Source organism: Grus americana, chromosome 5, assembly GCF_028858705.1.
Source record: "Grus americana isolate bGruAme1 chromosome 5, bGruAme1.mat, whole genome shotgun sequence".
Classification (NCBI taxonomy): domain Eukaryota; kingdom Metazoa; phylum Chordata; class Aves; order Gruiformes; family Gruidae; genus Grus; species Grus americana.
The window spans coordinates 15,723,320-15,735,582 of NC_072856.1; the positions used below are offsets into that span (position 1 = coordinate 15,723,320).

At 39.3% G+C, this 12,263-nt stretch overlaps 1 protein-coding gene across 3 annotated transcripts in view; it reads right to left on the reverse strand.

Moving 5' to 3' along the window:
* The window catches only part of ABCC8 (ATP binding cassette subfamily C member 8), an 80,099-nt gene that overhangs the window by 50,096 nt on the left and 17,740 nt on the right, over window positions 1–12,263 (reverse strand). For all 3 annotated transcript variants that reach the window (XR_008577271.1, XM_054826561.1, XM_054826560.1), the window contains exons 7-10: window positions 11,269–11,433; window positions 9,109–9,264; window positions 2,594–2,728; window positions 912–1,074 (exon numbers count right to left, since the gene is read on the reverse strand). Coding sequence is in view for 2 of the 3 variants with exons in the window: in XM_054826561.1 (XP_054682536.1) it covers window positions 912–1,074; window positions 2,594–2,728; window positions 9,109–9,264; window positions 11,269–11,433 (619 nt within the window). In the remaining variant the exon portion in view is untranslated. The remainder of the gene's footprint in view (window positions 1–911; window positions 1,075–2,593; window positions 2,729–9,108; window positions 9,265–11,268; window positions 11,434–12,263) is intronic.

Sequence of the window (12,263 nt, forward strand, 5' to 3'; positions counted from 1 at the left end):
GTATGACTCTTGGGCAAATGAAATCAAATAATACTCACCAGACTGGGAGTTACTTTCCTAAGGAGTAGTCTTCCTTACTAGTTGAGAAGGTATTTGTTCAGGGCACTCATGGCATTTGAACCTTCTCGCTAAAAGTTTCCATTTCATTAATATCTTGCAGATTATAAGAACAGCATTCTTCAGTACGACTTTACTAATTATTTCTAAAGTATTACAGTAGCAATCATAGGTGTTGCATATGATCTCCTCAAATACAGAGTTCAATTGGCCCTAGGTCTTTTTAAAAGGATGATAAATGCCTTAAAGCAGCTTGAAAGGTAACATGAGACAAAAGAATCTGGATATGGAATGATGAAATTGCCAGGATCCTCATAGTTTTCCTTTCCAGGATATAGAACTGGTCTTAAGAATCACTTATTTTTATAAGAAATCCAAATTTTGAGTAAGAAAGTGTAAATACCATCTGTTGGAGCTTCAATGCAAAGACGATTCCTGTCACATATTATGATACACTGTATAGTGCAAAGTGCAAGAGGAAAAAACAAACAAAACCCAAAACAAACAAACAAAAAAACCCCATCAACAGAGGCTTCTTCCTGAACGCTATGTTATAGAGGACAATATTGCTGGCTGAAGGTAGCCTGTGAAACACTTGACCCTTAAAAGCTTCTCTCCAGAAAAGTTAATGCTATGAAGCATTAATCTTGACTTCCTCTTTTAGGCATATTTCCCATACAGGCAGAATTCTACTGAATTAAATGGAAAGTCTGACGAAGTGGAAAGTGAGGAGTGCAGATCAGAGCCTAAAGCAACTGAAACAATCTCAACAGAGAAATGGTAAACTCGTTAGTAGCTAATAATGCAGTAGCACTTCAGCTGAACAGTAGATTAGAATGAAGGAAGAGACTTACTGGATATGGAGGTATAAAGGGCAAAAGACTTGAGGCTAGTCATTTCTTTTTGTCTGGTTTCCTCTACGCTGCTGTGAAAGATATGTTCCCAAGCATAGAGTTTAAGGAGCTTAATGCCTCGAAGCATCTCATTTGTCTTCTTCAGTCTCTCATTGGAGTACTCCTGCAACATTTACATACACATTTACTTCAAGAGTATAGTTAAAGTACCTGTCCTCTAAACATAAGGATCACACAAAAATTTTATGCAGCCCCTTGTAATCGGTCAGGTATACTTCACTAGTTCTATCCGTTCAGATGTTTTGTTGTTGTTTTTCAGAAAGATGAGCTTCCCCAGAGCTCAAGTGGAAAGACTGTTGGTTTGCACTCCTAAATCGTATAGCTTGTACTAAAAATTTTACTCCTCTGTCAGCTTTCTGCTCACTTACGAGGTAGCCTCTCGTGACTTCTACTGTCCAGCACGCGGGCTGGATTTTCACCAGGCACGCTGACAACACACAGAGGAGGTCAAAGCACGCAGACAAGCTACGACTGGGCACATGGCTCTGCCCAGTCCACATGATATGGAAACAACGGTGCCAAGGTGATAATGGAAACAATGGTGCCAGGCTTCAAAGCAGCAAGGCCACATTAGCAAGAAGCTGTGATCTTGTAGGGAACCTTGACTCTGAGCAGGGCAGGCTGGCTCAGGCACAGTAACAGACTGGTAAAGTTATACTCCCAGTAAAGCATAACTGGAAGTTATGCTGCTTCCAGTTTTCAGGCTAGCTCAAGGATCTTTGTAACGTGCCACGTTGCACAGTGAAGACATTTCTAGCACAAAAAGCGCTGCTCCCATCTGCAGGAATTTCTGGGTGATGCTTGACTGTCTGCTTGGATGCTACGGGGATGAATGCTGTCTACATTTCTAGAAGGGTGTACGCTGTTGATGCGAAGGCATAACTTCTCACACAGGAAGGTACGCAAACAGCTCTCGTTACCACATGATTTGTGGTAGAAGAGATTTCAGCACACTGGCTCCGTTACAGGTTCATATGGCTTCCCTGGCAGTGCAACAGTCGCTGAAAGCGGAGAGCAGGTTCAGTGCAGCTGGGCACGGCCATTCCAATGAACCAAGGTAACTTTCCCGGCAGTGATGCAGGCGATTCAAATTATAGACAAGCCAAGTGAGGGACCAAGGAACAGCGTGTGACTGAGCAGACCTCTAAGCTCCCAGCTGAGGAGCACGCTGTGGGAGTTAGGACTGTGCACAACTTTTATTTAAATAAATCACTTTGATACATTTCCACAGCTATGATGTATCTGTGGGTCTGAGTTTGGATGCAGCATTCCTACTTCCTTTCCTCTCGGACAGCTTGCCCTGCACGATTCATTTATTTGGGTGCCATCTGACTGCATAAGACCATTTCAGTCAATGATTACTGACTACTTACATTTGCAAGCTAGAAAGATCTTAAGTTTATTTGCTCTTAGGGAAACACATACTTGTTGAAAAATATAAACCCCCAAAACTGCATCGTTACTGCTTACGCTGATCACGTTTTCACATTCTTCAACATTACCCATGTTTGAGAATCAGTTCTCGGTCAATGTCCACGGTTAGCTTTGTAATTGCAAACACAGAGCAATACGTAGTTACCAGAGGTGATATTTATATCATGTACGAGTTTGAAGTCACTTACCAATGTGCTTCTCTGGGCCTGTGAGAGTTTTGTTGCTACAAAGTACTGAACAGGTGCAAGGACTATGATTACTGCTGCTCCAATTAAGGCACTGATTCCAAGAAGGTAGTAGAGCAGAAGAACTCCTACGATTATCTGTTGGAAGAAAAGAAAGTGAGGGGAAAGCTTGGGATAACTTCACTTTGGGCACGCACCCCAAAGACCAGTCACAGGGTAACTGGACAGCACATTCAGAAACAACAGCCACTGCGGCTAACCCTACGCCCAAACGCGGTGCGTTCTGCATCGCTGGCACAGTGGGGTTTGATCAGTCATGACATTCTGCCAGAGGAACAAACACACCCACCTAGTGTTCCTCCCCCAGTTGCAGATTCTGTGTATTTCCATTTCACGGACTCCCCATTCTGAAGAGTAGAAGAAGGTTGTACAGATTTGCCTATCTTCGATAACGCAACTTTTACAGCTATTTAAAATAACTTTATTTAAAAATAAATACATTTATAAAAATATTTAAATAACATTTAAAAGTTATTTTAAAATATTTCCAAGTAACACAATGAGATATTCCCCTTAGAGTCACTATTAAACACTTTTCCCCATTGATCAGATGACATAGCATGCATTTTCTTTGACTTACACTTTTTTTTTTTTCTTTCTTTGGCATTTAAGCATTTTTACACTGGGGAAGAAATTACCCCTCCCAGTTTAATCAGAACTCACTAGTCTACAACACTGGGACTTCCACAAGAAGGAATGCTTCTTTGCTTACTATAGAAACTAATATGAAAGATTATTAAAAATACAACTGATCTTGCAAACGTTAACACGACATTGTTTCTGACGAGTACATAAAAAAAGGACCATCATAATTATATCACTAAGATTCTCCATTTCAAATAAACTCTAACATAAATTTGCAAGGAACTGTTTTAAGGATGCACAGTCCTGGGACAGACTGGCAATGACTGTTAAAAAAAGGTTAGAAAAACGGCCTAAAAAGAAAAAAGGCTTGTCTTTGGCTAAATAAGAATCTAGAGAGAAAGCCACAGCTGGGATGGAAAGGGATACTGTAAGCAGCTCAATAAACGCAGACGAGATATACAAGCTACCAATGTTAATTACCACTATTCTGATGGCTGACTCCTGAACAATCTGGAGCATCTACACTCTATATATTTATCAGTATAAGCTGATAAATTAATTAGAAGACATAGTGATAGAAAGTTAATTTCATACTTCATTTCCCTTAATTAAAAGAGAAAATAATTGGAAATTTCCTTTAAAGCTTTATCTACTACTCTTGCTGGATTTGGATTCTCTCGTAACCCTCACAGAAACACTATCTTCCATCATTTTGAAGCTCAGTAGTCAAATGTCCATCCATTCCCACACATATTTATGGGAATTGGGTGTTTCCATGAAGAAAAACAGAGTTCTTTGTTTCCACATTTCCATCTTGACATTTTCATGAATTTAAGGCGCACAGAGAGAAATTTTTCCCCCTCTCTTAACAATGCTTTGATGCCTCTCTGCAGATGAACTAAACTAAAACATGACTCTTGAAATGAGTCACAGTATTTACTTAGGAAATGTGCAGTAACATGAAAGTAAAGTCCTATTGTATACACACCACAAATCTATTAAGAGCAAAGGTTAAACTGTAAATTAAAAAATCTTTTAGTGACAAGTGAGCAATCTTCTTCCATCTGAAGTCAGAAAATTCATGGTGTACTAAGCCAAAGAAAATGCGCAAGGTCTCTGTCAGATAGCCCTGGCAGAGCTCCTCTCCAAAACATGAAATGGTCTTGGTCTTTACTGACACTTCTGCTTCTTCACGGGCAGACAATCTAGGCACTCAAAATACAGGAAAGCGTTGAATGACGCACAGTTAAGAGATGTTTAAAAATACAAAGTCAATGCGCAGCTCTGATCCCCTGCTTTCCCCTACTCCTGGCTGATTGTCAAGGACATTACGGGAGCAACTGGTTCTAGCAATGGCCTCAGCTTCTCACACAGACCAGAGGAAAGCTATTCCAGCTGTTGGACCTGAGGGAGTTGCTACCTCACAGCTGCTTCCCCCCTTCCCATCCTGGCTATTGAAAGGGTCAACCTTTGCGATAAAAATTCTGTGTTTTCAATAGATTAAAAATGATCCCATTTTCATCTTCTTTATATGGCTATAAGGGCAAAATTTTAAAATATATTCATAGTGTATGGGACAAAAAATATATTCTCAATTTAAGTATGTGAATACTTGTATCTGAAAAGTGCTGAAATCTGTAAGCACTATTGCAAGTAATTCTATATTTATCATACCGCACACTACACAGTCAAGAATAAACAGTACGTAGATAATATCTGAACTGCTGGAGGGTAGTATCTGGCAGATGGGAAGGTTGTCATTAATATTTCTGAGAAGGTAATGATCACATTTTTAAAAAACTGTGTAATGAAACACTTTGCTTCCCTTTCATCAAAATCTTACCTGCCAGAGATACATATCACGAGCGAGAAGCTCACCAATAGCTCTGGTTATTTTGTCTTGATCATTTATTGAAGCTAGCAAATACTTTCAGCCAGAAACCGCTTTGTTTCTGGACAAATGTCCTTTCATTACAACTGTAAGCTATCCCTGCCAATGAACCAGAGATATGAGAATACAAGATTTTTTAATAATCACAATGAAATCCAACAAGGGTGTTTATAAAATGGAGGCAGGGGTGAAACCTTTATAGGGCCTCATTTTGCTCTCAGGGTTTGAGCCAAACCTACTGAGGGCATCTTTCAACTGATGAGCGTCCCCAGGGTTGTTTTCATTGATTTCAATGGCCTTCAAATGGTAACTTAAGGCAATGATAAAGCTCCTATTGACTCCAGTCAGAGCAAAGATGGGGCTCAAATTATCTGGACTGTATAAAAAAATCTAACTGGTTATGAATGGCTATTACACAATCCACAGCAGATGCTGAAATGCTGATTGCTAGGTGAAGAGCTACAAAACAATTAAAAACCTGTTTTAAATAATAATGAAGCTTGCGCAACTTTTTATTAGCCATCTCTTGAGCATCCAGTAATTGCTTTCACTGCCTCATAAAACAAGGTATTGAATGAATGTTGTGAAAACAAGTTTTGAAGAAACCTTTGTGACCAACATGACTCATTGATTTGTGCCTTGCAATGCGTGCATCATCCACAAAACAGGAGCATGCTTTGACACTGATTGTCCTCATCTGCTAGGGAGCATTTGCTAAGGGTGAATTTTAATCTAAATATAATCATATTTTCAGAAGACTGTCAGGAAATCTTGATGAGTCCATGACTTCTGGCACATTTGACCAAAATGTTACTGAATACGCAAGGAAATTGGCTTAATTCTCGGGTGCACTAAGGCTCTCTCTACACTGAGCTGCCAGAGTGCTCTTACAAAAAGCGTATGTGAAATTGGTACCTCTTACATAGCCTGCTATACTGACAGACTTACAATGGAGAGTAAGCCCTGAGGATAATTGGACCCTAAATGTTATCCTTAAAGAGGTGGACTCTTCTTAATGCCTCAGAGCTCTTTCAGCAATATAATTTTAGCAGTATACAATCACTGACTTCTTACTGCAGGGTACTTCAGTAAATGGATAAAAAAATACCCTGATACCCAAATTATTACTAACAAACAGCCAACCTGTAATTATATTTCATATGGTATTTCATACCAGTTTCTTCTCATTATAGTTGTCTTCTCTCTTGCAATTAGAAATCAACATTAGCACATGTTCTTTGATAAATTGGTTTTCCTCACTTTAAAGGAATCTGGTTCTCATCCCTCCCAATTTCAGGGAAACCATCCTGATGCTAAAATACAAGTCAAGTTTCTTTCTGAAAAATTCCTGCTGGTAATTGTTATATTCGTCACCCTTTTTTAATTCAAGAAAGTAAAATGTTTTTAACTGCCATATAAGCCTCTCCAGAGCAGATCAGGAAAACCAGTCCATATTCCAATGCAGTTACTCCTGCACAAGAAAGATAAATGCATTTATACTGTATGAATGCAGCCACACTATGACCTATATAAATATGACTACAATAATTTTAAATCTTAATATTTTAAGAGTTATATAGAGTTCACACGTAAATGCAAACCCTAGGCATGAAAGCATGGTTAAAAGAAATCATCAGTTAGTAAGCTGCTGACAGCTTACACCTTAATGTGCTCACTATCCCGATGTGAGGCTCTACACAACTCTTGTTGGAGTTAGTGAGAGTTTCACCAGAGATTCAGACAGATTTCTCCTTCCTCCAGGTCCTATTGCAGTCCCAGAAGCAATCTACCCCTCACTACCACAGAGATACTAGAAGACGTATGGTAACGCATTAGGTTTCAAATGCATGTAGCAAAAGTGTGAAGACTCCCAGAATATTTCAAGAGGACGCTAATTGGTTTTCCAGAGAATAAATACTCCCCAAAGAATGAGACTACACAAGATGCATTCAAGAACTCACTATCGCTGACAACGAAGGACCTGCATTGCCTCTCCTTGGTATTTTCCTCAGTGAGTTAAAAAACAAATCCAGGGAAAATAATTAACCCGGGGTATATTTTCCAGGTTAGGAACTTAATCTGGCTTACCATGCAATCAGATGATTTTAAGACTATCACAAAGGAGGACTTGCTCAACTGATCTGTAGCAGCTTGACCAAAACCTCTTGTTTTTGTCAGAAACAACTGTAAAATCCACTCAATTCTAATATGTATCTTTGCTGTCAGAAAAGAATCCAGATCTCCTGATGGCCAGCAGACTAGTGCCTTAGTCTTTGAAGGACACTCATATAATGTATATAATCACTTGAATGGCTGGCTTTTCTTCCCCATCCCCAACTTCTCAATATAGCATTCTTATATGCTCAACACTGCATAGAAGAAAATCACTAGTATCAGACATTGATGGACACCAGAACTCCTAAGCAACACTCCTAAAGCCATGTTAGAGACTGACTGGAAACATGATCTGCCAGCTGCAGTCCACATACAGTCTCATGAAAATGAGTTAATGTTTGGGCATGAGCAGGCAACCCAAAATGCAGAGCTGCTGGGTAGATTTCTGACTTCCACACCAGGCAAATCAGCCTCTGCGTAGTGCTGGAACCAGACCACCTTTGCGACACAAACACAATGGAGTTTTCAGCATGTTTTTGAAGCTAAATGATACTTTTAGAAAATACTGAGTGAATTTAAACTCTACTGACTCTTTTGTTTGTCTTTACTTTTAGCATTGAAGCACTCTCAACAGAAATACACCAAGTAGCTGGGAGAACGCAGAAAGAATTGCAGTGTACTGTATTAACATCAGATGAAACGATGTGCTTTACTGTCAGTTTTCTCAGGAAATTCCTAAATGGAAATGCAGGAGGTTTCTATGGTTTTGTTTAAATAGCGGCTCTTCCAAACAAAGTAATTTGCACTTTTCCACTGTTTCAGTAAGCGTGAGCTTTGAAAAACAACCCAAGGTTTTACTGGGATTGCTCTGTGTCTGCTCTGCCCTCTGACTAGCTTAAACTTAATCACATGGCCATCCAGTGAGATTCACCATTTCACAGACTCAGAGGAATATGATCTCACTGAAAAAAGTCTAGTTTTGATCAGATGAGTTTTTCAGTAGCTCCACAAGTCCATGTGACACAATGCACAATCTATAGAGCTTGAACAGTGAAAGAGGTAAAAATATCATGTTTCCATGTTGGACATCACATATGAACTCCTGTTTCAGAAAGGGAACAGGCTTAAGATTAACTTAAATCAATCACGAAAGTCCCCTGTGAGATGGGACCCTGCTTTCCTCATCTTAAAGACTTGATAAGACACAGTGGCATTTCATTGGGCATTACACATGCCACAGGGCTACAGACAGGGGAACCAGGAGCCACCAGGCGACTGAGCTTGACTCAGAACAGCGATCTGCTCTGTCTCATGCACGTGGGAAAGGAGATTGAAGGGATGAGTGGTATTTAGAGACAGGAGACCAAAGACACCAGAGAGGATAAAGTAGCAAAACCATTTCATACAACAAATGAATCTGTGGAATTTTGTATGCTAGAATTTGTCATCCATGAGGCAGCAGTAGTTTTAAGAGATGTCCAAAGGATCATCTCTAAGTGATCATATTTTTTAATAAACTGCTGTTTCTCTTGCTTCTGCTAGGATTCAGAAGACGAATGATTGCAATACATTCCAGTTAACTCCCCTGATGTAATAAATGAATGCACTGGAATAACATAACCCACTGCACCCTATAAATTCTTGTTGCAAATGCAAAGCATGTTTGGCAGCAGTCAAGATCCTAATACAATCCTAAACACCTAGACTCCTGTCACAGATGTGAAATGTTTCTAGATATCAACAGTTCAAATCTTATTTCAAGTTATTCTGTAACTTCTTTAGTATCTCTACTTTCCTAAAATTCATAAGCAACCAGTCACTACAGACTGATATATATTAATAACAACAGCACGTTCAGTCTCCTTACCTGTACTGGCATAGCCCAAAGGTTAGGGCAGAGGAAAAAGAACCACATCAGCTGATTTGTGTCTATGGCAACCAGGTTACAGATCTGGCCTGCGGTCATCTCTCCCATAGACATGTTAGAGGTTGAAAGCTGCATAATTTTATTGTATATTTTTGTCTGGAAGAGAGATCAAAAGGTGTTGGCATATAGAAATAAAATAAAATTCCTAGCTCCATGTAAAACACAGGCGTAGTCCAGCACGCTGAGGGAAACCAACACTCCAAGTAACTTTCATGAAGAGGTTAAAGTTTGGCCTTTCGTGTTATGATGAAAAATTTTAAGCTGCTGTCTTATTGTTCGCCCACCAAAAGCGCAGTGCAATTAAGTACGGAATGGCTGTCTAATGGTTGTCTCTTTTTGCAGCCCTGTGGATCAGGAAGGGAATGAAACCTTTACCGCCCAACAGGCCCAAGAATCATATTAGCAACTATTATTTATACCTCCAGCTTCTCCATGGTGCGCCCCTGCTGTAACTAATGCTAATAATATATTGCTAAATTCAATATATAATAGTCAATATGTTATAAGCCTCGTTATTTGTCTCTGGCAATTGATTCGGGTCCCATCCAACCTCAGAATCACGTTCCTGGCTGAGAATGTTACTACATTTTGGCTCGGTCCCTTTACAAAGTGTAATTCAAAGACAATTAACGTAACAGGTCTGATTCTCTACCGAATTAAGTAGTTGCCTCAGTACAGGATCAGGCACCAAATATAAAAACAACTTAATGCACAACAACGGAAGCGTACTTTTAGCAGCTGGTTTGGTAAAAGGCTGCACAGCGATGCTTTGCAGTCAGTCATGAGACGGAGCTGACAGGAGGCACCCTGATCTGGTAAGCGCCTTCAGATCAAGTGCCAACTGTCCATCATGAAGCAGAAAGTCATCTAGGGCACATTGAATAGGTGCAGGTTTACACAGGGGAGGGAGAGAGATAAAAGGTTTAAAGAAAATGGAAAAATCATAGTAATAAAATTGTATAAAATTACTGGCACAGAGACTGCCATTAACACTAATTCTGCTGCTTAGATTGATGGCTAGAAATTTTTGAATTTGAATGGCATGACTGCTGGCGTTTTCTAGGCCTCTGTGTAATATCCAGCGCAGAGAACACAAAGCCTTTCTTAAACAAAATTGATGGGAATGTAGCACTATTTTCCAACAATTCCCCTTTTACACTTGCCATGGTCCACGTATTTCTCAGTTAGTTGCAGCTCTTCTGCTTGATACAAGACATGCAACTTTTTTTATATATATTTTGGGTTCATTTTTTATTTCTTTAGGAATTTTCTACTCCACTCTAATAAGGGAAAACCAATGGATGGAATCCAGAAGTCTGGCAGCTGACAAGTGCTTCCAAGTGTAAGATCAAAAGAGGATTAAACAATTACGCTGCTATTGAAAGCATCCATCTATCACAGACTCTCACAGGATCCACGTAGTTCTGCGGATAAATAGTGTAACTTATAAGGCTGGCTTTCAAGCTGTTAGAGGGTACGTTTCAGCCAGTGCACTTGGCAATACCGCATTGTAATCTTACACCCAAGTCTCTCATTTCCTTTGTACACTACATAAACCTTTGATCTGCTGTTCACATTTATACAATGATTATGCACTCCATTTTACCAATCTCACTTATGTTCAGTAATTACTGACTCCGCAACGCCTGGTAGATTTTGTGGCATGACCTGTGGAATAAGACACTACTCCATACATTGGCAATACAACCTATGCTTTTGTCCAAAGTATGTCTACAAGACATTTTTAAAGCTGTATTATTTGCATGGGATGTTACAAAAACATGCCTTTGAGATGGGAGAGATGTAGTTCAGAACCTAGATTCTTTCAAAAGCTACATTCAGTTTTACTGTCAGCAAATTTATGCTCAAAGGTAAGAAGAAACAAAGTATTAGGTATTACAAATAAATGTTTATACAAAATCATCTAACACGATGTAGAGGAAAGAGGTCTTAGATATAGGTCTAAGTTAACACAGTATTTAACAGCAACATTTACGTTCAATACATTTCAGAAGAGAAGCATTTCAGAATTTAATTACTACATTTAAAAATACACATATGATTGTATGAAAATAGATTAATTAATAATATATCGGTTACCTGTATTGCACCTCTCAAGTTGATTCCCGTTTCAATAGCAACATAGTATGATGCTTGGAGAAACGTCCTTTGCAATAGAAGGGCAAAAAATAAGAGTACAGCCAAAACATAAGCATTGGACAGGAACTCTTGAGATGAAATAAAGAAAACACCAAGAATTTTAGTCTAGGAAAAAAAAAGTTAGAAATCAGGTGTGATGGTAATTTAATTACCAGTTTTGCATAATTAACAAGCAGAAATAACCACAGTTTATTACTTTGAAAGTGCTCCCAATCTGATCTGAAACCTCACAGTTTATCAATTCAAGGAAACAGTCATACGATGTGCCAACTCAGTAAGCTTTATTTAAATGCAGAATGACATTTACAGGATTTCTGATATCCTTCCAAAATTCTAGGACAATTTGAGTAACTCCATTTGCTAAAAGATGTGCACTACCCATTGTCAGAAAGGACTAGTTAATGTCCTTTCAGAGAAATTAGTCTCATTATTTTAGCATTTCAGATTACTGAACACTAAAATTACCTTCACAACTTGCCAGAAACACATCCTTCTGACTCCTGGAACTTCGCACATTATTTTGGTTTGCAGCATCCAACAGGTTTGTTCAGCATTTTTAATTATGGTCATTACCTCCTAGCAAGTTCATAGAATCATAGAATGGTTTGGGTTGGAAGGGACCTCAAAGATCATCTAGTTCCAACCCCCCTGCCATGGGCAGGGACACCCTCCACTAGACCAGGTTGCCCAAAGCCCCATCCAGCCTGGTCTTGAACTCTTCCGGGGATGGGGCATCCACAGCCTCCCCGGGCACCTGTTCCAGGGCCTCGCCACCCTCACAGTGAAGAATTTCTTCCAGGATCATTTACATTCATGAGGTTTTCACCTCAGACATATCTTGTTAATTTGCAACAGTGAGAATCTTCCCTTTGAGTTAACCTTTCTCAGGTCAGCTATTGATTTTAGTGGTTCTTCACTGTAATTTCTTTTTATTT